Below are 27,508 nucleotides of genomic sequence, written 5' to 3' on the forward strand. Positions count from 1 at the left end.
GCCCCATTGCCTATTAGGTTCAAATTTGTATTTCTCACTCTAGATTTAAGGGCTTTAGCAATCTTTTCCCAATCCACCTTTCTAGCCTAACCTGCATCGCCCAGCCGGGACTTCTGTTTGGGAAGGCTGGCCTGCGTGCTGGCCCCAATCCTTTGCAGTCCCACAACTTGCTACCCAACTAGATATTCCAGAGTCTTACTAGCCTGTAGACATAGGTGGGATCACATGAGCATCAGTAATGCAGACTTCCTGTTCTTAACTCCACCCATTTATGTAAGACCTCAGCCTTGTGCAAGATAGCCTTCCCGTCCGCTATCTCTAGAATTCCCCCGAAGACATCACATGTGTGGTCACAAAAATTGTTTAGCTGTACTCACCGTGAAGCCTCTACCCCGTTTTCCCTCTAGTATTTATGAAGGTCTTCTGTCCCTCAAACACCTATAGAATGCCTCTTTCTCTCTTCTTTTGGGATTGCCTATCCTGAAAATGCCTGTGTCCTAGGGGGGTTTTGTCTCAATTCCAAAGCCACCAGTTCTCCAGACTGGGGTTGGGCTGGGGGCTTACACTGAGGAGGAAGCCCTAGTCTGCAAGCCCTTTCACCTCTCCTCCCTCCCTCCCTCTCTCCCTCTCTCCCTCCCTCTCTCCCTCTCTCTCTCTCTCTCCTCCTCCCTCCCTCCCTCCCTCCTTTCCTCCCTCCCTCCCTCCCTGCCAGAATATCTCTTGAGCTCCTAATATGTGTCAGGCAGTGTTCCTGGTGTTGGATTAGGGCAGAATGGAAATACAGAGGAATCTCCATCTTCTTGTAACTCTATACTTTTTAACCCAGGGCCTCTCAGGAAAAGTTCTGCTTTGCCGTTTCTCTTTGAGACCCTCGTGACCCACAGCCAGTTTTCCCACTCCTCACCCTCCTCCACCTGACCCCCCGACCAGGCACACAGAGAAGCCTCCACGCTCCACCATTGAACATGGTGCCCAATGACTCATGCAGACGGACACCTGTGAGGCCCTGGCTCAGCGCCCCATCGGACACGCAAAAGCCAGCTCGGTTCCTTTGAGGAGGCATCAGTGCCTACTGTGTAAAGAGACGTTGGATCCTCTCCCTGCTGGAGTGTCTTCAATTTTCAAATATTACATCTTTTTAAGGCCCAATTCAAGACTTTGCTCTTTTTGGTGTTACATCCTTTTTTACTGAGTCAGCCTCTGGGGTTTTACCCTGCTCTAGATGACAGCTTTTATTGTCTGAGCTGTTCATTTAGCATTTAGCCATGCACGGTCTTCTCCTGTTAGTGACCTTTTCTTTCAAGTCCTCCGTGTCTCCTCAAGTGGCACGCCAGCTTCTCCCAGGAAGGACACAAGCTTCTTTCTCTTTATTTCCTGCACAGCACTCAGAATGCTGACGTTGTTCCAGCTGCATGTAAAGTCCACACGTGGGGCATCTCAGACCATCCTGATTCCCGAGAACTGGCGTGTGCAGATTTAGGCGCATCGGTGTGTAGTATTTGAGTGTTGCTGAGTATTTTCGTTACTTGTTTACGTGACCCCCCCCCCTTCCCAACCCCTCAACCTCCTGTTGCTCACTGCTCCTTTTTCTTTCGTATATTCTGAGATACTTCTGGCATCATTTAGCATCTAGGGCGGCGACGCTGTGGGGATATCTCAGAGGGATCCGGCCCTCACTGAGCCCTGGCTGGAGGACACGTGGTACAAACACCTGGGGCCCTGACAAATGAAGGCCTTGACTCTGGGCAGCAGTACCCAGGCTGAGGGTTTCACCCAGAGTGAGGGGTCCCTGCAGGAGACCCTCGGAGGAGAGCTCTGAGGTTCCCCCCTGCACCCCGCCCCCGGGCACAGGTTCCTCCTGACGTGTGGCATCTCTGCTCCCCGGTCTGGGCTCTTGAAATCCTGCCGTCTCGGAGAGACTTACTTACACGGTGAGGAGCCACGCTAGGGACGTGCTGGCGCTTCAGCTAGCCACGCTCTTGGTTTGTCCAAAACGTCCTGTATTCTGTTTGAGGAAAAGAGGCGCCGGCGTGAGTGGCGATGGAGTCTCTGTTTTGGCCCTGAAACCACATTAATGGAACTTCCAGATAATGTCAGTCTTCTTTTTCCCCAATAGCAATTTACAGATTGCATCCTAGACGCCCCAGAGGAGTAGAACTTGCCGAGTATGCTTGTCATTTCTTCTAATTAGGTTTTTAAATAAATCAAAGAACTCTTGTTTTCATTTACCTAGGATTATACAGCAGCAATGTTCTCGTTGGTGTTGCCCGTAGGGGCAATCCCCACTGAAAGGACGCTGAATTCCTGGCACTCTGAAGGCTTAGGAAGCTTCCTTCCCTGCACTTTACCGAGCAGTCCTTTCACCCCACCCTTGGAGAGGAAGACAAGGATAGCCTTGCCTGGGCCCTGTTGCCCCGTCTCCCCCTTCCATCACGGTGCCCCTGTAGACTGAGCTTTGTGTCCAGAAGGGGGGATAACATTCTTCTTGCCCCACTTGCTGTTTCTCCTTTGCCTGACTCCCAGCGCTCAGTTTCTATTTCTCACCATGATTCTTCTGACGTGGGAAAGGTGAGGAGGCTGAGAATTACTGGGAAGAAGACAGCGGAGGGGGGAGCCTGAGTTAGGAAGCTCATCCCACCAGCCTCATCCAGCCCTCTTTTCCTGACTTTTCACCACTCGGCGCTCCATCCTTTCCTTCCCCTAGTGCCTTCTGTGCCCCCTTCCCCACTCCCAGGATGGTTGGGTTCCTGCCTGGAGCCCCTTCCCTGGCCATGCATCCTTTTGTCACTGTGGCCTTATGATAAGGGCGGGGCTGATGGAAGCAGTGCTTCCTTGCACTGGGTCTGTGAGCCCATGTCTGGGAACTCTGTCTGCAGTGAGATGCTGCCAGGCCCACACTTCTGCGTGACCAGCAGCAGGCTCTGGCCCTGAGGTCTCCTGAGACAGGAGGCTGAGAGAGGGTTGCCATGTCGCCTCTGGAGACTAAATATTTCCTCCTACTTCTCCGCTTCTGATCTCTGGTGATTAAACCTGTGTGTGTGTGTGCGTGTGTGTGTGTGTGTGTTGGGGGGAGGGTGGTGTCCTTAAGAATACAGTGGGAGAGATGGGGTCAGAGGCAGGATAACTTGACCATCTTCAGGGAAAAATGAGATTTGGTGTGTGCTTATTGGGAAGGGGCTCAGCCAGCCTTGTTGTACATGCTTCTTGGGGTCAAACTTCAGACTATTAGGGGTGGCATTCAATTTAAGTTTCCTTGGGCAGCAAGGAGGCCATGACCTGTCAGAAATCATAAACCTGTGAAACTAGGTTTCCCTTTCTTTCTCCTACCCTTTCCTTCCCTCCCTCTCTTCTTTCTCTCTCTTTCTATCAAACGTTGTTAACTACTACCAGATATTCATTGCTACTTAGCAGAAATCACATCTCTTGTTCAAAGGAAGAACATATAGCTTGCTTGGTGGTACATATGGATCAGGGACTTATGACCAAAGGAAGTGGGTAGGTGGGATAGGATTAGATATTAAACTGTTTCTCAGGGACAATTATATACTTTCTGCCACTGCTTGCCTCTGGTCCTTTTGTCCCCGCTCCAGCTTCCATCCCCAGAGCCAGTGGTCTAAGGCTGTGACAGTTTTACTTCCATACTTGATATGAGCTGAAGTTTGGTGAGGAACTGTCACTGGTTGGAATGCCAACAGTGCCCACAGCACGGGAAACATATAGGGCCAAGTCAGAACTTTGAGTGTGTTCTCTTACAGTTACTGTTAGGTCTGCTGGTTAGGTTACGCCCACCATCCTAAAGCATAGCATATCATTCATTGTGTCATTATTGTATAGGTAAATTATGATCGGAGTATAATGGGATATAATCTATGTTATAGCCTATGTTGTCTTAGTTTTCACAGATGTGCCCCCTCCACTAGTTTTTACAGATGTGACACACACACACACACACACACAATTACAAATTAATGGATTTCCTTTGACAAAATCAGGAAACCCTTAGTAAGGACACTGAGGTTACTTGATATTTGAAGCAGTAAGCCTAATTGGCCTTTAAATTCATGGATGAGAGTGAATTATTAAACTTTTATAATGTTAATTTTTAAGCATGTTTGGGTCCCAGGCCATATTTATTTTTAAAATTGTATCTTTGTGCTAGGTTCTATAACAGCTATGTCCCGATATGAAGAATAACAACTAACCTGCTGACTTAATTTTAATGACTTTTCTTGCTTTATCATTTTTCATAGCGAAGGAAGTATTGACTTAAGAGTTTTTAAAGAAAAAGTGAGTAGTTACAGTATTGAGAATGTCTAGATTCCTGTGTTTTATCTTTATATTTAGTTTAAATCTTGCAAATAAAAATTGGAACATAACCAAGCATGAACTGAGCAGTTTCTGCCCAGAAGCTTATTATCCAGCTGCTTCAAATAACTTTAACTAATTAAAGCATAGTCATAAAACCAAGAAGTCAGCAGTTGAGACTTCTGGTGCATTGGAGCAGTTTTCATCAGTTGAGAAACTAAAATCCATGTATTTTTCTACTATGGAAAAAGACCTGAGGCCTTCATTCAGAATTTATTCACTTAATTTTGCATGTGATTATAGACCTTAATTATCTGATTTATCAGATTATAAGCTGTTTAGAAGCTGTCATTTAAGAAATTGAGGGCAACTGAAGTCAGGCACAATAACATTGAAAGGCTATCTAGCCTGATAGAAAGACAGGAGGCAGAAAAATGACTGTTCTTTGTAGTAAAATACATCACGTTGTAGTGATTATAAAGAAAAATTCAGATTATGGTTTTATATATTCTGCCTCAGAAGGCATAGAAGCATGCCTTATGAGGGCCTTTGAAAATTTAACATTGTTTAAATAAAATTAGTTTTATAACGTAAAGCACTTTTCTTCATATATTATCATCTGTAGAACATTGCACTTGAATTATTACACATGAATGATATCAGTGTAGATACATGTTACCCTAGGAAGCTGAGAGAGGGCAGTCTTAAGCCACAGGTTCTCAAACTCTTCCAGGCAAGATCCCTATTCAAAGGAGATTCTGACTCGGAATCCAGATGGAAAACAAGGCGAGGAAGGGGTATTCTGGCTTCAGCGAGGGCACATTTGTCCCTTCCCACCATCCCCAGTGACTCCGTAGGAGCCTCATGGAGCCCTTGGAGCTCTGCAGACCCCAATGCAGAGCACACGGTCAGGCACAAGGCTAGAGCAGGGCAGGAGTTACTGGTAAGGAAGGAGGTTGGGGCTTCCCTGGTGGCGCAGTGGTTGAGAATCTGCCTGCCAATGCAGGGGACACAGGTTCGAGCCCTGGTCTGGGAAGATCCCACATGCCGCGGAGCTACTAGGCCCGTGTGCCACAACTACTGAGCCTGCGCGTCTGGAGCCTGTGCCCCGCAACGGGAGAGGCCACGATAGTGAGAGGCCCGTGCACTGCGATGAAGAGTGGCCCCCGCTTGCCACAACTAGAGAAAGCCCTCGCACAGAAACGAAGACCCAACACAGCCAAAAATAAATAAATAAATAAATTAAATTAAAAAAAAAAAAGTAAAAAGAATCACTCTCACAGAAAACAAAAAAAAAATTAAAAAAATAAAAATAAAAATAAAAAATAAAAAAAGGAAGGAGGTTTTTCAGGCGGCCTTAAATAAGCCCATCAGTGGTTGCTACCGTGAGAGTGTTGCTTTGCTTGCCTGCAGTGAAATCTGCTAGGGGTTTAGTGGATAATAAGTAGAATGAAATCAACTCCTGAGCACCAACCATGATAACTCTTGAGCCACAGGACTCACTCGGGAGCCCCACGCATTTGCTGCGGGTGGTGCTAAAGCCGTGATCCCCACCAGGAGATCCAGAACAAACCGGAGAGCTACAGTAGTTTGCTTCTCATGGGCACGTAGCTCACGAAAATTTGCAAACCTAGAATTTTATTATTGTTGCCTTGAGCGTTGCTGCCATTGCTGGTGCTGCTACTGGTACTTGTCACTCTTCTTGTTCTCCCTCCCCATCTCCCACCCCTTCCCCTTCCTCCCCACCTGCCCCCGCTTTCTTTTTAGTAGTAGAGCCAAGACACTTTTCAATAGTGTGGCTAGATGCTTGGGTTTCCCTTATCCTCCTTTTTGGCAAAATCAATTGATTGCCAAGCTTACATAAGGTTACCGACCATGTTCTTTCCTCAGGCAGAGGAAAGCCAAGAGTGATGAAAGCGTTTGCAAGCAGGGTACCTAAACCTTAGTCAGTGGGTATCAAGACGACGCGTGTCGTTGCTGCGGTACTGACTGCAGGGTTCTGGATGCTTGGTTGGTGGCTGGTGGCACCGTGGAGACTCCGTGTTGAAGGGGTAGAACCACCAAGGAGGCGGGAGGCTACAGTTTCTTTCCTGATTCTGCGCCTTCCAAGGTGCTGGTTTGCAGTCCTTCCAGGCTCCTTGGTAGCAGCCACACCTCAATTTTTGGCTTAAAAATCCTGTCTCAGTAGGGGAAGCCGGTCCTCAGTAGGGGAAGCCGGTCCTCAGTAGGGGAAGCCGGTCCTCAGTAGGGGAAGCTGAGTCTTGTATCTTTCTTAAGGACAGGGACTTTGGGCCTTTCACACTCGGATGCTTTGATGGGCTGGGTCACAGATTGGCTTTGTTATAATAAGTTTCTTTCAGTGCTCAGACCCCCAAATTATTCCTGCAGATCCGCCTTTTAGCCTGTTCTCCATAGAGAGGCCTGAGGATTTCTAGCTCAGATTTTACATGGCACCGTCAGCATTGAATCGAGATTTCCACCCCTTTCTCTCTCTCCCTGCTGCTTGTTTGTTATTGTTAGAAAACAGATGAACCTCAGAGAATATTTTTATTGTGAATTTTAACTGGTACTGACTGTCAGGGAGGCCAAACTGTGTATGCTTTTAAGCATGAGCCTGGTATTAGATTAATTGGCCCTGCTGTGCTCTAATTATATGGCCTTGGGCACATCCCTTGCTGGGCCTCAGTTTTCTCATCTGTAAAATGGCAGTAAGAATAGTATCTATTTCTTAGGGTGGTGAGGATTAAATGAGTTACTATCTGTGAGGTGCTTACAAGAATACCTGGCACATAGAAAGTGCTAAATTCATCTTAGCTGCTTTTGCTGTTATTGGGCTGCTGCTGCTATGATGATGGTGATGATGGTGATAAGGCTGGTGACTTGTAAAAGTTAAATTTGTCTTCTTACTTTCCAGAAGATTTGGGCAGAAACCAAGTAGCTTTGTATAGATTTGTGCCGGGAATAAAAGTCCAAGGGGATGGCCCCTTGAAATGTAGACTGTTTGGCTGTAGGGAAACAATGCTTGTTTTGAACCTAGACCTGTGTTGGAATGTTGGCCCTACCCCTTAACTATTAGAGTAAATGTGAAAAAAAATAGGATAATAATGCCTACAATGTTAGGTTATGAAACTAAGAAAAAAACAGAATAAAGAGCTTGGTTCACAGTATATACTCAGCATACAGCAGCTAGTATAATTCTATTTTAAAGAGAAAATCTTAGGCCACCCTCAGTCATGGATATGAAGTTACTTGGTAGGTCAGAGTACTATTGCTGAAGTTTGTCCGATTATTGAATGTTTATGATGAGTTTTAAATTGGTTTACGTTTGCTTCATTTATGTATACTCTCTTTACTACCAGGGAGCTCTTCAGAACAGACTGTTAACATTTCTTCTTGTCTTTTGAATTGTCTGTTGTAGAAATCAGCTCTCAGGAGGAAGTGTGCGGTCTGTAAGATCGTCGTCCACACCGCCTGCATCGAACAGCTAGAAAAGGTGAGACAGCGCCACCTGCTGCTATTTTTGCTACCCTGCAAGTGTTTGGACTTCAAAGACCAGGTGTCCGTTTCCATTTTCAACTTTTGGAAAACAATGCTCTTTTAAAGACCTGGAAGTCCAACATTATTACCAGATTAATAATGAAAGGATGGAAGGACAATGCTTAAGTTTCATTCACTTTATTGTTTGCTGAGGTATAATTTGATATCATTTTATGTTGATTCTTAGGAAAAGGAATAATAAGGTTAGAGAGAAAAGCCTCACGTGTACTAATTTTCTTCACAATAACAAGCGTTGTTAGTCACCCATGGGATTTTCCACAAGATGTTTCGTATTAAAGAAAAAAAATTCCATAGCTCTTTAAAATCACTGTTTAGACATGTCTGACCTTTGTAAGTTTACTTCTTTCTAAATTGGCTACAAGGGAGAGAGCCCGGCCAGAAGCTCAGTTCCTTGCTTTGAGCAGCGTTCCTGCTTACACAGCATTAATGTGTGGGAGGGGCTGGAAGCGACATTCTGGTGGTGTCTTTCCTCCAGAGGAAGTGGATTCTGCAGAGTCCATTTATCTGTCATCGGGGCCAAGGGAAAGTCTCCAGCAGTGAGTTCTTTGCTGTCCTCTTTCTTCCATGTCTCCTGCTCCTTTTCCACGTGGGATTCTCTGTGCATTATCTCTCTTGAGCTGCCATGTGTAAATGTATTGAAATATTTTAGTCCCCTGTGATATTCATTTAGTTTTACTGACACATTATCAATTGTTGCCAACTGATATTTTGTGGGAATGACTAGTAATATTTTACAATAATTTTATTTTTTGCTTTCCCAACTCCATTTACTCATTTCCTGCTTCATTTCTACACTTCTTTCACCTTATCAAGTAGCTAAAGAAGATGTAAATGTACAGGGAGACCTCCCCATCTAAAAGTAAGGGAGTGCTGAATGCTTGAAGAATAATTTTGTGTATTTTTGTGAATCATCTTCATCATATTAAAAATTTCTCAAGTTTGTATTTTCCTACTTTTAAAATCTAAAACACAGCTGGATGATTTCAGCTGCCATATATTTTTCTTCTGCCTCTTTATTATCTCAGTTTCTCAAATTTATGGCATAAGAGCATTACTGTCTAAAGATACTTTGATTTCATCAGTGAGACTGAAGAGTCATGAATTAGAGATAACAGGATCACTTGGGATTATCTAAGGTGATGATTTCAAAAGACTAAGAATAGTGTAAGACTATGTTCCTTATTCTTTGAGGTTTTTTTTTTTCTTCTGTAGTCTCAATACCTGTCACTGTTGGTTTTTTCAGGTAACTCATTCTAGTCAAGTGCTTATCTCTAATATAATACACTTTTCTTTTTAAATGACAGATTAATTTCAGATGTAAACCAACATTTCGAGAAGGGGGCTCAAGATCACCGAGAGAAGTAAGTATATCAGAGCTCTAGTTCAAATACCACCTTTTATTTCCCATTGATTCATTGGATTCGTAGATATTCACTAGGGATTAAAAAAAGATAAAGTCCATCTCCCTCTATTCGACATCAGTTTCTTTTCGATACATCAACACATACAATCAATAAAATCCCCAAGTCTCTTCAGTGTGTGTCTACTGCCCTTTCTTCTTCTCACAGAATGTATTGGGGAGCTAAGGTCTTATTGAATGGAACTAGAAAGTAGGGGGAGGGGGAGGGGGAGGTGGTAGAATTGAAAAGGTAAGAAAGAAATAACATTTTATTGACTCTTGGTCCATTTTAATTCCTGGAAGAGGTGGCAACTAAACTGAGACCCAAAGGGATGATCTAAGTGAAGGGCGGGGGGTTAGCTAGGAGGTGAGTCACAGCCTTTGAGACAGAACACAGGCACACAAGCACAAAAGTGAGAGGATATATGAGGAAGGCGTGAGACCTGAGAGATAAGCAGGCGCTAGACCATGAAGGCCCTTGTTAACAAGGCTGCAAGTTGAATGTCTCATCATCATAGTAATTAGAGGGGGCATTAAACTGTTATAAGCAGAATATATTATTCTGGCTACAGTGTGGAGGGAATGCCATATAGTTCAAGCAATATTGGAAGCGTGGAGAAAAAAATAGAGGAACTGTTCTCCTAATCTAGGCAAGAGATAATGGTGATCTGAACTAAGAGTAATACTGAGATGGAGAAAACTGGAGAATATGAATTTGAAGGAAACAGAATTGACAGGATATAGTAATTGATTGGATTTTGGACGCAAAGACAGGGGAGCTTGGAATAAACAAGGGTTCTTCTCTGAAAAAGCAATTAGATGTTGGCAAATGAGTTGCTCTGAGGATGGGGTAGGGAAGTAATGAGTTCAGTTGTAGAACTCTCAAGTTGGAGGTGTCCTGAGGCCCCAACTGGGGATGCCCAACAGAAGGATGAGTGGGTAGACAAGTTTGGAGCTTATGAGGAAGATTGGGCACTAGAGGTTAGACATTGGTGAATTGTCAGCATATCGAGATAGTAATTAAAGCTACGAGAATAGATGAATGAATGGAATAGGAATAGAAGACGTCTGAGTACAGAGGTGTTAATGACAGTTAATGAAAAAAGGCACTGTGAAGAAGAATGATCTCACTGTTACTGACTAATACAAGGAGATTGGGAGAAAACATGGAGAGAGAAGAGGCTGGCAGTGGAGGTTTGGAGAGAGGTGAAAATATCAAGAGTTGTCCCTGTCAACTGTCCTCTCCCACTGTGCTTGTCTATTGTGTCAGCAAGAGGAAAGTTATGGGTCATATGTAGGGTGAGGAAATCTAAGAAAAATGATAAGGTTGTTTTACCCTCCGTGTCACCCAAGTGCGCTATAGCAATGGCCAGGAGATAACTCAGTGATAGCTCAGATGAAGGAGAAATTTTATTTAGGACAGTAGAAGCAACCATTTTGAGTTTTTAAGATGGACTATATGAATTTCTAACCAGGGAATCCATATGTCTACCTTTGGTTCCCTGTCCTTGAATCTCTCTTTTTCTCTCTGGATAGATAATTGTAATTGTATGTGCAGTTTTCTAATGCAAGGATTTTTTGGGTGTGTTTCCAGCAGCTGTTATTATTTCTCTTCCATGAAGCCAGGCCCTTTATAAGTGTTTTCAGTGCCTTCCCTTGTCTTCATATCAAGGACTTGCTATTTCTTCCATTCCTACATTTTCAACTCCCCACCTTCCTACTAGATTATTTCCATCAACATAAACATGCTCTGACAGCTCCCATCTTAAAAAACAAACAAACAAAAATAGTCCTTAACCACAAACTGTGTCTTAACTGTGGCTCTGATTCTCAGCATCGTGTTCAGTGCTAAACTTCCAGAAAGTGTTAACTACGTAAATTGTTTCCAGCGTGTCCCCTCCTAGGCATTTTAACCTGTTCTGATCTGATTTTTACTCTACCTGTTCATGAAATTGCTTTTTTAATGTTGCCAATATCTCCTTAATGCCAAATCCATTAGAAATTTTTCTGTTCTTATTCAGTCTTGCAAATGTGTTCAAACTACTTAGTATTTCATCCTTCTTGAAATGCCCTCCTGTCATGACATCTTTCCTAATGTTCCTCTTATTTCACTGTGTAGTCCTTTCATTGCTCACTCCCTAGTATTCGTTGGGCTTAGTACTGGACCATGTTCTGCCTACTGTTGTTGGGAGAGCTCATGCAATCCCTTGGCTTTACATATCATGTCTGGGCTGACAACAGCTAGCTTTCCATTTCCAGCCCACACTTGGAGTTCCATTTGATATGCCCACTGAATGTATCACAGTCATCTCAAATAGAATACATTACAAACTAAACTCTTTATTTCCATCACCATAAAAACAATTTTTTTCAATTCTTTTGTACCTCAGAAAATGAGGTGACTATTGGCCCAGCTCCTTGATCGAGAAAATGGGTGAGGGGGGGTCATAATGATTACTTTTCTCAGGTACTCCTCACAGCTAATTCATTTGCCAGCCCTATCAATTTTATTCATAAAATATATTTCAAACCATCCATTTATCTCCATTTCTGTTGTCAGCACCTTAGACTAAGACACCATGATCTCTCACTTTTGACCACTACAATAGGTTCTCCAGAATTCTTTAGTTTCCCTCTTCAATCCACCGTAATTTAAGAGACTCATCTTTAAAAATGAATGTTGGATTATATCATTTTCCAGCTTAAAACTCGTCAGTGGTTTCCATATCATTTAGAGAAAACCATACCCTTGGCTTTGCATGAAAAGTCAAAAGTGCTGCGAAGGCTGGACCCAGCCTACCTCTTCCAACCCATCCAGCTACCACATGGATTTTCTTTCAGTTCTTGAGGCATGCATCAAGATATTCCTCACCTTCTGATATTTGTGTGTTTCATTGCTGTACTGGAAATCTCTTTGCATGGCTAGCTGTTTCTTATAGTTAGACCTCAGTTCAAATATCAGCCCCTCAGAGGTCTTCCTTGATGACCACCTCTAAGTAGGTTAGTAGGTTGCACATTGTTCTTTATCAAAGCACCTTGTTCTACCCTTCAGAGCACTTTGTATGTCATAATTATTTATTACTCATTTGCTTGTTTGTTGCTATCCTCCTATAGTGTAAGCTTTGGGAGATTACTCGTGGAATTTGTCCCAACCTCATTGTACCAGTCAGGATGCAGAAGATGTGATCAATGAATATCTATTTATAAAGGGGCTAACTTCTCCCCAAGTGTCTAAGAACTCTTGGTCTAAGAGGACAGTTTGGAGATGATACTTATGACAGATTATGACCCATGGAGATTCTTAATTAAGAGGCCTTAGGTAGTTTACTTAATGGAAATGAAAGAAGCAATCACTTTAGAATTAGTTTGACCTGGGTTCAAAGGACACCTCTGCTTCTTTTCCCCTCGATGGTGTCTCTAGGGCTGGGCTCTGGAACAGGGCTGTTAATCACTGTGCCCTAGGCTTTCTGGGGTGCCTGATACATGGAAATGTTTTAATGAATATTGTTTGGACTCCTCTAAGTTGAATCCTTCTGGCTGGACCTCAGTTTTCTTAGAGATAAGCTGCATGGATTGGGCTATAATTTCTAAGATCCTTTCAGAAGCTCTGTGAATAATACTGTGAATTAAACTGGCTGTTTTTGAAAATAATTGAACAACTGTGTTATGCATTTCTGCTAACAATAGTGACTATAAACCCTGCAATCATGGATAACCGAGATTTTAACACCCATAAGTAATAGCCCTTTCCTTACCCAGTATTTGAAGATGCTATATGAATAATTCAGATTATTGATGAACAATAAAAAGATGTTATGGTGTCAGCAGCCTTGCTTTGCTAGCTTAACAGCAGTGAATCAACACTCATATTTGCAATGTGAAGATCCTGAGTCTAATTTCATTTCAATAATTTGGGAGATATAAATAGTAGTCAAAAGGAAATAGTGTGAAAAATTTAAGTGCTTGGGAAAGAAGGATGATAAAACAGCAGTGATTCTATAAAAATGGTTTTTTCCCCCTAATTGATAAAGACAATGGATGATCCTCCAAAATGATAACTACACAATATAATTGTCAAAGAAATTAGGTTGAGAATTTCATTCAATTCAGCACACATTTATTGGCTTTTACTTTGTTCCAGCTATGTTTAAGCAGCAATAGAAGAAATTTATATCAGGCCTAAGAAGACCTCTGAATAGATGGATACTTGACATCTCAAATCAGGGCCATAGATTAGAGACAATTACTCAGTTTCTATAGTAGTGCTTTTGTTTGAGTTATTTTATCTGGGCCTTAATTTCCTACCTATTTCCTAGGAAGGATGATATTAAAAATATTTATTTAACAACTTGCAGAGTCATAAATATTTAAATAAACAATTTAAAAATGTTCTCTTTTATTCCTTAAATAAACTAAACTACATGGTATTATAAAAATGTTCTCTTTTATTCCTTAAATAAACTAAACTACATGGTATTATAAAAATGTTCTCTTTTATTCCTTAAATAAATTAAACTACATGGTATTATAAAAATGTTCTCTTTTATTCCTTAAATAAACTAAACTACATGGTATTATAAACCTGCTTACCAAACGGTGTATGTTGCAGCAGAAATGATTCATCGTCAGTCTTATAATTTCTAAATAATTGTTGATTTGTGGAAACTGCTGGTTTAATCTTTTGATTAGAGCTGTCAAATAATTAGCTAAATAATTCCATGAGTCAGCCATGATTTCTCATAGGTAATTGCATCAAATTCTTCCAATGTTTCCCTCCCTAAATTCTTAAATTGAGAGTCATTAGGTGATTTATAATCTCAATAAGCAGAGAATTTCTCTTAACATCAATGATACTGTTCATTCTCCCTCAGCTTCTGCTAAACTAACAGCAATTATAGTAAATTTTTCTATCTGTCATAATACTGCCTGACATTTTGATGTATTCAATATTTCCACTACTGACTGTCATTGAAATCATTTATTGAAGGATCTTGAACCTGATCTTTCAGAGCAGAGGAGAGGCGCTGCAACACAGTGCTGCCAGCCTGCCTGGGTCTGAATCCTTGCTCTGCCCCGACATTTGAAGTCACCACTCTATACCTTAGTTTTGTCATCTGTAAAATGAGGGCGATAATGATAATTCAAGTCAAACCCTCTGATAACATGCCCTACAATGATGTGAACTAGGGTAGAGTACAACTAGCAGTTGGCCCCAGGCCTCCCCAGCCCTTATTCTTAAACAGGCAGTGGGCTAAAGTGCTTCTCACTTGAGTGGGTGGAAAGCTGGAGTGGTCCACTTCATCTGTGAAGTACAGAGATGGAGGGTCCAATATCATCATCCCCAGTAGAGTTTTTTCACTGACCTGAAGGTATGGATGCTGATAACTGAGCAGGTTTCTGGACTTGCAGCCATAGGCCCCCAAAATTGTTTATATTGATATTTAAGCTTGGACAGACAACTGGCATCAGTGGGGCACAGCCTGGTCTTCTGAGTTTGTGGGAGAACCCAATGGCATCGCCCAAGTAACATGATTTATTTTCAGAAGAGAGCTCCAGAATCTTGGAGACCTGTTATGCCCAAAATTAACATTCTAGTTGCTTAATAATGAGGAGGTAGGAGTGGGCTCCAGTGTTGGGGGGCGGCGGGGGGGGGGGGCGTATGGCATCCAGGGAGGAGCCGGGGGATGGTAGGGGCACTAAACTGCAATTTATCAACCAATATAGAAATATTTCAATATTTTACCAACTCGGGGTTTTACTAGTTCTTATCAACTAAACAGCACCTATACTCATGAAAATTCTCATGAAAATTAAAATTATTATTACATGTAAGGCATTTAAAAAAGTGCCTGACAGTGTTAGTAGTCAAGAAATGTTAACTGTTATTATTAGCTTCTTTCTGAGAACAATGTAAGAATTGTGTCCTTGTTTCATTAAACTGCCACAGTGCGAAAAGCCAGATAAAAACTAGACTAATTAGTGGGACCATTATGTTTTTTTATATCTTATTATAGTTAAAAGACCATTATTCCTCCAGGATCTTTGTTTAGTTTTAATTTAACTTGGTTTGACGTTAGGAAGAGAAATAGAGGTGGCACTTTGGAATTGATAATGCTAATGCTTGTTAGAGGTATCTTTGTCACTCTGAATTTCATGCCTTGATATAACATTTTTTTTTCTCGACACTGATCTGTTTCCTGTGTCCCTCTGTACTTAGAACAATGCCTGGATAGTAGGCATTTGGTAAGTATTTGTTGAAAGACTGAATATATGGTAAAGGGCCTATTTTAAAGGGAAAGTATGGATTGTGGCCTGACAATACGCATGTTAATTTCAGGTAAAGTATGTTTTCTCAGAAAAGGGCAGGAGAAAAACATCAACAAATATTTTAGGTGTATTGGCCTAAGAGAGATGAGTTGTATGGAAGTTATTAGGGTTTACCTGTACCATTAGGCTTGAACCTTCTCTCTTGTAAAGTATCCCAACAGCTGGGGTGATGAGTGCTTCTATTTGGGAGGAAAAGGACCTTCCATGTTTCCTACAGCTCAAGCCAAGAATAGACCTTGGAAGCTGATCTCATTCAGGTTATCCAAGGACAGTTTAAATACAACCTCATTGCAGAATTTCGCGATATGCCCACATCTCTTGTCTTTGTCATCAATTTCCTTCAGCTTTTCTCTTCCTTCACTTTTGCTAGTGAAAAACTGTCACCATGTAAGTCCCAAATCAGGAGATCTATTTCTTTCTGAGAATTTAATTTCTTTAAGTTCTTTCTGACTCAAATGTTTAGTACAGTGCCTGCCTGGCATTTATAAAGCATTAAATACATATTTGTTTAAAAAAATTGGATGTCTTTGTCTTTCTCTCCTTCACCTTCTCATTTCTTTAAGGATATTTCTTTTACCTGCCTCAGTTACCCACTCTCCCCCCCGCCCCAGCCCAAGGTCACAAATCTGCACAATGTTTTACTAGACAGAAAGCAGAGTAACGGGAATTCATTATGGCCATTTGTTACCAGGAAGCCGCAGAGGGAGGGCATGATTAATGCTTTCTACAGATACGAAAGGTCACTGAGGATGGAGACTTGGCTTCATTTTCCCCAGTGGGTTCATGTTTATTGTTAAACAAATCACGCATACACATATTTGTTTTTGTGCTTAGATGGGCTTAGATGATTGTTGGCGGAAATCTTTATTCTTAAAACATTTAAAAAAAACCTAACATTGGAGTTTGCGAATTGAAACATGTTTATTTACTTTTGTTTTCCCACAGAATTTTGTGCGTCATCACTGGGTACACAGGCGTCGGCAGGAGGGAAAATGTAAGCAGTGTGGTAAGGTAAGGGGCCTGCACCCCACGGTCATCGCAGGAGGCTTCTCAGGCCTTGGCAAGCACCCAAGGTAGATGAGTCCAGTCACCCAGATCCAGGGCTCAGGACGTCCCTTCCTTTCCCAAAGGCCTCCCTTCTCTAGGTCCCCTTCCCTTAAGAGGTGTTTTATTTGTTCTAGAACTCACTCAAGAAGCAGTGGTCTCCATGCAAGGAATTAGCACGTTTTAAGAGAGATGGATGGACTTTTACAGTGAATTTCATTGTGAATAGTTTAAAAAAAGGATACTTCCTATTTTGTTAAAACTCCCTCCTGAGGACTGCTGGCCCATCGTACTTCTTTGAACACCAACAGAAAGTCAGTAGGTTGATGAGCGATACTGCTTGTGTTGATATGTTATGGTTGAGCAGAACTGGGTAGAAGGACAACATGGAAGCAGGAAATGTGTTGCTCTCTTGGGATATTATCCAGTTCCTGGAAAGAGATGCCCTTCTCATAGGTGGTGATTTATGTCTACTCTCTTAAGTATGACTGGCTACAGGCCCCTCAGGGTGCAGGGCCACTTGGAAGAGTGAGGTGGGGATCTGACAGCTGCATGCTCTGTAGATTCCATGTTATTGACCCTAACAGATTTGGATTATGGCTTTTTCAATGTACAAAGATCTACTTTAGGAATGAAAGGATCCTCAGAGAAAGTTAAACTGGTGGTGAATCCTACTACAAAGATTTTTTAAAAAAAATTACATAGGTGTAGGCTGGTCTCAATAAAGGAAAGTTTTGATTTGGTAGAGAGCAAGATAATTTGGGAGAGTATATTCCTCATCAATTCATTTCTAATTTGTTTATTTATTCATGTGACTCTTTTGGGTCAAGCACTGGGGTGAGTTGACCAGTATGGCATTTTTGACAATAGAGGGAGGCAAGGAAGTTTTGGCTGCCTGAGTAGTGTTGAGGGCGAGCGAGACGTGGAAAAAGTTTGATTAATGTTGCTGTTTTCCCAGTGCCTGAAAGGGAAATACGCTGTAGCCATTGGTTACCAAGCTCTTCTTTGGAAGGTGGCACACTTTAGTCTCAAGGGTATGGGCCTCCATTATAACTGGTATTATCTCCTCCAGTTCAACACAGTGACTCTCAGCTGGTTCCTTTCTAGCCTGGAAAGAGGACAGGCAAAATAGGTTAAAAGGGGGGGAGGGAGGTAAAAAGAAGAGCAGGAGGGAGGGAGAGAGGAGGAGTTGAAAGTTGCTTACCAGCCATTTTACACGGCTGGGAAAAAGGAGGTCAGCCCTCTACCCTCACATGACCTTCCTTCACTGGCTCCGTCTACTCCTTCCCTGTCTGCTGTTGCTCTAGGGCTTATGGATTTTCTCTTACTTAGTGGATTGTAGACTGTCTACAACTTCCCCAAGAGAATGTGTGCATGTGTATGCGTAAGAGAGAAGAGACAGGTAGGCATAGCTAATTTTGAGGTCAGAGATGTGGACGGTAGGAAGGATCTGGATGAACAGGTTCTTCGCTTTGGAGAAAATACCTTCACTGGACAGCCTAGTAGCTGGCACTGCATCAGCAACTTTCAAGCCATAATAGATTTGGAGGAATTTTATTAAAAGAAAATCAATAAGCATTATATATCTTGCGACAAGTATTCCCTAGCGTCGTATTTCACTCCCTTTTCTGGCTTGTCTTCTGTTGGCGTGGTCAACCGAAGGGGAAGAGCTGGACACCCTGTACTCTGAGTTGCTGCGACCATGTCTCTCTTCCTGCCCAGTGTCCCCAGGCAGGCATCTCAGAGCACTCACAGCTCGCTGCTTGTCACAGCTCTCCACAGGGAAATCTGTGAGCCCAGCTCTTCACATAGAGTTCCCATAATATTGTATTGTTATATTCATGTCCTGTGTTTATAATCCAGCTGCTTATGGATTCTCAGAGACTCAAGCAATTGTGGCATGTGATGGTCTTAAACCTGTGTCTCCTTGCTGGATAATAAATAACCCTTCTTTGGAGCCTGGCTTCTCCCCTGGATTAGAGGAAGACTAGTGAGTGACTCTCTTTCCATTTGCAGATTAAGGGATTGAAGATTCATTTCAGACTTTGGTGCTATGCATAGTTTTCATCAGTACTGTTGGTTGTACATTCTTACATATCCAGAGATTTCTAAACCATTCCCCATACACACACACACACACACACACACACACACACACACACACACACACAGACTTCTATACACGTTATTCCATAATTTATCCATTGGGATGGGGTAAAAAATACTTTACTTAGCAAAAAAATGTTTAAACCAGTGGTTTGAAAACTTTTGGGGTTATTAGTGAGTGTTTATGGTTAAGGGTATTTGTGGTTTCACTTTCTACTTTTTAGAATCAACAGTAAATATTTGAGACCAATTAGAGGCTAATTTTCTCTCAAGCCTTGAATATGCATTTGGCTGAGTGTGTATGTCATATAATGAATATCAGATGAGACAGCTTGTGATTCAATCGCTCAGTTGCTTTAACATTCACTGACTACCAGGCTGCCATGTTTATGACCATCACATAGTTTTACATTGTTTTCGTTCATAGTCCTACATTATGAAAGAGTTAAGGTCCAGGCAGAAAAGAGCTGTCACACTCAAATTATGTAATTTGATAAGTGTTTAATAAAGAGAATATTTAAAATGTGTGAGCAGAAAAGAAACTACAAGGGATAGTGAAAAACTCGAGGCTAGTAACAGCAGGGATCTGTGGTCAAGCCAAGTCTAAAGCGGTCATGAGATTAAGTCATGAGACTTAGCCAGCCTGAGGTGATCTACCAGCTGGGGGAATAAATATCCCAACTTCACTCACCTTCAGTCTCCAGTGGCCAAACCCAGTAGAAACCAGAGCACAAGGGACATTGTTGAGGCAATCCATAAAAGTTAACGTTTTACAACAGGACACAGGGTAGAGAAAGATGGAGAGTGGATCCAGAGGGACAATGGGATTGATCCAGCCCATATTTAGTGTAAATCTATACTTGGCCAATGGTTAAAAACAAGCTGCATACTTATTCTGCAAACGTACCTCTTTACTGATCTTCACCACATCTACACATTGCATTCATTCAATCGAGATTTATTCAACACTGAGTTATCCCTAGTAGTACTTTAAAAAAATCAATATGCAAAGAAAAAAGATAGTCATGATTATAGCTAATTTGACCTTTCATTTTTAAAGGAACCATCCAAACCCAGCAGTATGGCAATTGTGCTTGTCACAAAAAATGCTTGTCAATTGCAACTTGACATTTTATCTTTTATTTCTTTATTAGGAAACATATATAAAAGTTATAAAATAAATGAGCTAATTTTTTAAAACTTAAAAATTTTAAATTTCAAACATCAAATCATGAAAGCAGTTTTTAACACAACAACACATAGTTTAACTTTGGTCCACATTTCTGATGTCTTCCAATTTCCTAACCAAACATGCTACATAATTATGAATTATTTGTCTATAAATTATATGTACTTTCATATATAATTAAAGTAAATTAAATTGCAGGTAGCACTAATTAAGTGGGAAAATGTCAAAACTACTCTTTATTGTAATGAATATTGTTAAAAATGAATTTAAAATGAACTTGTGCAATAATTGAAATATACCCATCTAAAGGAAGAATCCTTAATGGCATTTTTGTATTGCAAAAATGACAAAAATGATTTAAGACATTCCATGGGGGTGTGGTTGAGATATGGATGAATAGTGAAAGGGATTAGAGAGTCTAAAAATAATGGAAAGTACTGATCTGGAGCTTTGGGGGATGTTTCCTTCAGTAAAGAAGCACCATTCTTTACTGGTTTAAAAATGTGTGAGCCCTGGATGTCAGCTCTCAAGAGGCCCTGCAGAGTTAGGAACAAGGAAAGGAAGTTCAAGGGTGAGGATCCATTCACTAGTTAGGCAGGTTTGGTTATTCGCCTGTCTGTGTGTTTGTCCAGATGCCATTAGCCTCAGGAGGATTGTTGAGAATGTAAAGTGGGTAATACAACAAGTCCAAAGAAATCTAGCCTCTCCATGGAGCCTGTGCCCACATAGCTGCTGGAAGTCTGGCTTTTCGTTCTGTCCTTGGCTGAGTATCAAGGAAGGAGATAAGTGCAGCTACCATTCTATTCCCTGCTTCTATGCATTTGACTCTGTTAGATTCCTCATATAAACGGTATCATACATGATGTAGTATTTGTCTTCCTGTGTCTGGCTTATTTTACTGAGCATAATGTCTTCCCGATTCACCTGGGGAAGGGGAAATGGAGAGGTACAAAGGGTACAAAGTTTCAGTTATGCAAGATGAATGAGTCTTTGAGATCTAGTGTACAGCATACTGCTTGTAGTTAACAATACTATATTGAATACTTGAAATTTTTCTAAGAGGGTAGATATTATATTAAGTGTTCTTATCACAAAAGATAATAGTAACCAAGGAGGGCAGGAGGAAACTTTTGAAGGTGATGGATATGTTTACGGCATAGATTGTGATGATGGTTTCACAGGTGTATACTTGTTTCCAAACTCATCAAGTTGTACACATTAAATATGTACAGCTTTTTTTGTATGTCATTCATACTTCAAAGTGGTTTAAAAAAAGGGGGGATAGGGGCTGAGGGCTCGGAAGCAGAGTGTTCCTTGCTGTGGTCTCCAGGTGGTTAAGTCACTCAGTTCTCACCTGTAGAGACGTTTTGCTACTGCCACTGCTTCCCTAGTCTTTGGCATGGCCAGCGTCCTAGTAGTTACAGCTAATGTGTTGGTCTAGTCACTCTGGTCACTAATGCTCTTTCTTCAGAAAAGGCTTCGCAAGTGAAGGCACGAGGATTGTGCAGAAGGAGGAGTTGAACTGCAGTGCAGCTCCAACAAAGGCCTCAGCCAATCCCATAAGGATCTGGAATAGCCCCTCAGAGTTGCCCTGCTTTGACCAGTCATTGGATGTGGGCTGTCCTTGGCCAAGGTGACTCTTTTAGGCTTAGGGCAATGCTTAAGGATGGAAAGGTGACTCCTTGGAAAGCTATCAGCCTCCAACACTCCTATCAACTGGGAGAATGAGCTGAGTGCCTCAGGCCCACAGCAGAGTTTTCTGGGTGGAACATCAACATCTACTACAGTCCGTCCCTTGTGCTTCTCAGAGTCACTTGCTTCATAAAATACATGTTCGGAAAAGTTCCTCCGGGATTCTGGTTGGTCTTACTTCCTGGGGAAACATTTAAGAGGAAGGTTAGTGGGATACACTACAGCCCTCTCTCTGGCAGCTGGTCTTAAGTCTGCAACTGATGTTCACATCTCCTTCCTCAACCACTCTTTCTGTAGTCACCTCACGCTCAATTAACTCTTCTTGTCCAGGTGATCATCTGTTTGGGCTGTTGGAACAGAATACCCTAGATTGGGTAGCCTAAAAACAACAGAATCTTATTTCTCAGTCTGGAGGCTAGGAGTCCAAAGTCGAGATGCTGGCAGATTCGGTTTCTGGTGAGAGCCTACTTCTTATTCATAGATGACCATCTTCTCGCTGAGTTCTCACATGGTAAAAGGGACAAGGGAGCTATAAAAGTCTATTTTATAAGGACACTAATCCCGTCATGAGGGCTCCACTCTCATGACCTAATCACCCTCTAAAGACCCCACCACCACATACCAACACATTGGGGATTAGGTTTCAACATACGAATTTTGAGGGGACACAAGCATTCAGTCTCTAGCAGTGACCTACTTGGTGGAGTGACCAAGACCCTTACCCTATGCAGTCTGATCCCCTGGTCTTGGCTGTTGCACTTGGCTATTGACCATCAAAAGTTTTCAGAGAATTAGAAAGGATGCCCCAGTGGCTAATCTGGGTGCCAGGTATTTTCTTACTGCCTCCATTGTCAAGTAACTATCCCCCACCTAATGATCAGGATCAAGATGGTGACCCCTTCCTGTGCCTGCTAGTCTCTTGACACAAAGATGCCAAAGTAACTTGGTGCAGTGGTAGTTTAAGGTTTAAGGTCCTCCTGTTATCCATGGTGGAGATATTCCCCATCTGGTATTCAGACTCTCAGACCCCAGAGTTGTGGAGAAAGGAAGCACAAATTCCCCAAGTGGGCCAGTGGGAGTGATAGTAGGCCGGGCTCCTCCTCCTCTCACTCCTTGGTCTCTGCACCCATGTATTTTACCATGGAAACACAGCACCATTAAATGATCATGAGTTTGGTCAATATACTGAGACTAGAGGATGGTGCTCATAGGATACCCTCTCAAAGCTGAAGCCCATGTCACATCTTCAAAAGACCTTTCCATCTCTCTGTCAGGCCTGTAGCTTCTTGATGGTGTGGGATGTGGTAGGACTTGTGTATCTCATGGCCATATGCCCACTCCTGAACCTCCATTTCAAGAATACAAAAATGTATTCTTTGGTCTGAAAGTGTTGTATAAGATCCCATGTTGGTGGGTCAAGCACTCTGTAAGCCCTTGCATAGTAGCACTGACTGAGGCCCTGCAGAAGGAAAAGGTACACCCATACCTACAATATGTGTTGATTCCGGTCAAGGTGACTTGCTCCCACTTCCAGAGTGGAAGGAGTTTAGTGTAATCAACTTGCCACCAAGCATCTGGTGGTTCCCTTTCAAGGTTGGTGCCATATTGAGTGTTCAGCTTTGGTATCTTTTGCTGGCAGGCTAGACAGTCAGCAGTGATAGTAGCAGTGGTGGTAGCGGAAGCCCATGCTGCTGGACGCAGCTGTAGCATTCATCCCTGCCACCACGGCTACTCCACTTCTGAGCCCATAGTGCTATGGATAGCTCACGACAACGTGTGGAGTCTGAGTTGTTATATCTAAGTTTTTAGTTCTTATACCGTGAATGCTCTCTGGTGGGCATTAATGTGCAGTACAGTGATCTTCACTTTATGTTCATCCATGTGCCTCTTCCCCTGATCTCCTCTTTCCTTCCAGGCCCCTGATCAACTAGCCAAGTCTTTCAACACTACCTGTAAGTCATTATATATTCTTATATCAGGCTACTTATCTTTTCACAGAAAGTGGGGGACCAGCTGCTCCCCATGAAGTTATGTCCTTTGGGAGGATTTCTTCTCACTTCTGTCCCTCGGGAACTCCTGAGTAGGCTTTAGTGAAGTAGTAGTCTACTTTTGGCTTGGATTCATGTGCCAAGTTGACCCATCCATGAACCAATCACAGCTTTTTCCTTCTCTTTCAGATGGTCATAAGGGATCCCCATATTTCCATAGGTGTGAGTTGAATGAGAGGCCTAGTATTATAACAGTGGATAATATGGGGAGTCTGAGCTACCTACTCATGTGTCTTACTTGTGTTCTTTGGTACTGCTGGTGCCAGATCCCATATGTTCCCATTTAAATGTAACAATGAATTGCATCTGGGCCCACACAACCTTATGACTTAATGATCTGACAGAACCCAGCTCATGACTACCTGGTGATTCAGGTATTCCTCCACCATAACATAGTAACATACCAGGTGCTGTTTTCTGAAAGATATACAAATCTCTCCTACAGATGGCATGACCTCATTTCAGAATCCTAGAGTCTATGTTGTAATTCTCCTATTGGTGCTTGTCATAAACTCTATAGCGCACCTTTTCTCCTACCCAATGCCTCTAATAGCATGGGGCCTGCTGTAAGTGACAGGGCCTACTTTCACTGCAGACTGGACCCACTGCAGAGTTGTTTCATGTTCTGTGCTCTACTCTAAGCTGGCAGCATTTAATATCATCCAATAGACTGATTGAGGCAGTATTCCTAAGTGTGGAATATATTGCCTCAGAATTCAAAGAGACCTACAGAGTACCGTGCTTCATTCTTAGTGGTTAAAATTGTGAAATGCAATAATTTGTCCTTTAGATTGGGCAGGATATTCTAGCACACCCTGGCCCACTAAACCCTAGAAGCTTCATTGATGTGTGGGACCTCTGATTCTTCATAGGGCTTATCTCCCCACCTTCTGTCTCACCAAAACCTCCAGTATACTTGCCACTTCTTGCTCATCCACCTTAATATGATACCTTTGATATGGTGGACCAAGTGGTATTCTTCAGAATGTTCATATGGTTCAGGTTACTTTGCACTATATTTGGGTAAGATTCAGAAGAGTTAAAAGCCCTGGCACAAGGCTGTAAAAGTAGTGTTAACCCTAACAAGTGAATGCACATGGTTTTTGATTCTCCTTTCAGAGAGGGAAGGAAAATAATTCATTTGCTAAATCGACGACCATAGGTCATAGACTCAAGGCCAAAAGATCCCAAATTTGACACAGTAGCTACAATTAGAGTATACTGGGTTGCATTTGTGGTAGTCCAGCATTATTCTCCACTATAATATCTGGTTTTGTAGGAGCCCAGCTGGTGAATTAAATGGGGATATTTTGAGGAACACCACCACTGCCTCCTTTAGTCTTTAAAGGTGGCACATAAAGAGATAATAATTTTTAAAAATAAACACAATAACATTATCATAACATACAAAATTAATCATTTAATACCTATTACTTCTGAGAATGTGACATTGGTTTTGATTTAGATATGACTGGGAGGGTGGTTGAGTGATTCACTTGGGCTTTCTTACCACACCAGCACTTACGCAAGAGGCCAAGAAACCAGTATTGGTGTTTTGCCAAACTCCCAGCATGTTCACTCCAATTATAAAATTAGGGACCAGGGGAAATAACCCTGCTGGGTTTGTGGAGACAGTAGACTCTCTATAAACCATCCCTGGTCCAGGACTCCTTTTTTTAAACTGGACCTCATACATCCCTACTCTCGTAGGGGACCATGATGCTGTTTCATACTCCGGTGCTTGGGTATACATGTTGACCTGCACTCTTGTCCAACAGTCTTTAAAATATTTGAACATTTCTTTCTCCCCACTGTACAACTACCCAAGTAAATGGACCAAGTAGATCCTTTTAGATAGAGTCTGGGGAAATGTTGCTTAGACTCTTGCTGTGATGTTGCAGGATTCTCCTGGGTACTTGCCCTTTGGGTTCTATCTTTGAAAACTTCCTTTAGTCCAGAAATGGGGCAAAATATCTTGACCCTTTATTGGAGCATTTGCCCTCATATTTCTTGATCCTCCATTCTTGATTTCTTTTTATTGTATCGATTAATACGTCTTTTATCTGGTGATCTATCTTGCCTCTGGGAGGTCGTGCTGTATTAACCATTTGGTCAAGCCGCCATGGCGGGAACTTCAGTCTTGCAGCAACTGCATCCACCTTGCTTTAATGGTTAAGTGCTGCCACATGTTCCTTATTATTTCGGAACTTTGTAATCCTAATTGGTATCAAGAGTGCTCACTCTGTAGGATTTCCTACCATCAGGCCTAACCTACAGAGGAGAGGAGAGCTTCTCAACGATGATGACACCCTTCTCACCAGCACATTTCTTACTGTTTTGGTAAGTGGAATATCCTTTAGGCCCTCTTGCAGGACAGAGTCAACTGATGGGTTTTCCAGCTGTCCCTGGCATGCCACGGCAACTCTAACTTGCCTATTTCTGTGAGATTTTGATTGTTTCTTCCTCTATCACAGCAATTCTGGCATTGCTACTTCACTTAACACGGTCTGTTTTTTTGTTCAAGTTTTCAAACGCCATTCTAGTATTAGCGTTTGTCCTAGTGTTAGCACCATCTTCTGGGGTTCCTGATAATGTGTTAAATTCTCTGTTGTAGATGAGTGCTCCGACATTGAGAAACCCTCTTTTATCCAGCTTTAAGTCCTGCCCCCTTTGTCCTGCAGTCTCAGGACCCAGTCCCATACACACTTTCCCATTCCTGCTGGTACACATTGGTTAGGTCATACAGCTAGATCTTTCGAGATGCAGTCCTTTTTCTCTCTGAGCAGCCTCTGCATGTTCCTGGCTGGGTACATTGGTGTGAAAATATTATTAGGTCATCTGAGATACTACCAGGAAGAGTAGATCTAACACTAGGATGGCATTTGAAACTTGAACAAACAAACAAAAAAACACCAAAAAAACAGTTCATGTTAAGTGAAGTAGGGATGCCAGAATTGCTGTGATAGAAGAAGCAGAAATTAAAATCTCACAGAAATAGGCCTGCTAGAGTTGCTATATTAGGGACAGCTGGAAAACCCATCAGTTGACTATTAAAATCCCAAGTGAAGTCAAAAGTATTTCTAGGTAGCAGAATCTTTTCTTTCTCTAAGGCATGCATTATCTGGTGATATTCCTTTGACATAAATTCATGAAGCCAGGAGGGACACAATCAGAGTAATTTTGGCAAATTTTGTAAGTCTCTTTCTCAGTTGTCTGGGGGCTGTTATAGCAAAACAGTCTAAGTTTGAAGAAAAAGAAAGTGTAATTAGTTTTACCAGTGAAAGCACATTTTCCTCAGTTAACAGTGGAGAGTACAGCCAGTTATTTCCTGGAATGTCATACTGTCAGCAAGATTATAGATTATATGGCTTCTCTGAATATCTGTAATGATTTGTAGCTGGTAACTGTGGTAACATCAACTTTAAAAAAAATAGTTTTTTGTTAAAAACAAATTTTCCAAAAAACAACCTTCTTGCTGAATACTATCAGCGTTAAAATTATACTTTTTATTGGGAAGGTTTTCAATTACGGGGCAGTCAGAGATGGACATTAATTTTCATGGAAGGCCATTATTATAATTGTAGCTGGTTGTGTCATTAGGTAAGTATGTTCATGTAAGGAACTTCCCTGGTATTCTAGGACAAAGATATAAACCCAACAGTTAAAGTTTTGTATGCAGTTTTGGCCATATTGAATATAAGTATCTGAATACAGCATTTTTATCCTAGAATCAGAAGGGTGATAAAAATATGAAATATAAACATCACAGTTAAAATAGTTAACACTTAAATTGAAAGGTAAACCAGTGACTATTGTTATAGGCTTAATTTCAATTATACA

The 27,508-nt window shown here is 41.8% G+C and overlaps 1 protein-coding gene across 1 annotated transcript in view; it reads left to right on the top strand.

Annotated features, from left to right (window-relative positions):
- LOC132358919 (diacylglycerol kinase iota-like) overlaps window positions 1–27,508 on the top strand; it is a gene marked incomplete at its 3' end in the record, with an annotated part of 66,543 nt that overhangs the window by 7,439 nt on the left and 31,596 nt on the right. The window contains exons 2-4 of the mRNA XM_059912168.1: window positions 7,724–7,798; window positions 9,168–9,224; window positions 16,535–16,600. Coding sequence (XP_059768151.1) covers window positions 7,724–7,798; window positions 9,168–9,224; window positions 16,535–16,600 — 198 coding nt within the window. The remainder of the gene's footprint in view (window positions 1–7,723; window positions 7,799–9,167; window positions 9,225–16,534; window positions 16,601–27,508) is intronic.

This window comes from Balaenoptera ricei, unplaced genomic scaffold, assembly GCF_028023285.1.
Source record: "Balaenoptera ricei isolate mBalRic1 unplaced genomic scaffold, mBalRic1.hap2 scaffold_654, whole genome shotgun sequence".
In the NCBI taxonomy this organism is placed as follows: domain Eukaryota; kingdom Metazoa; phylum Chordata; class Mammalia; order Artiodactyla; family Balaenopteridae; genus Balaenoptera; species Balaenoptera ricei.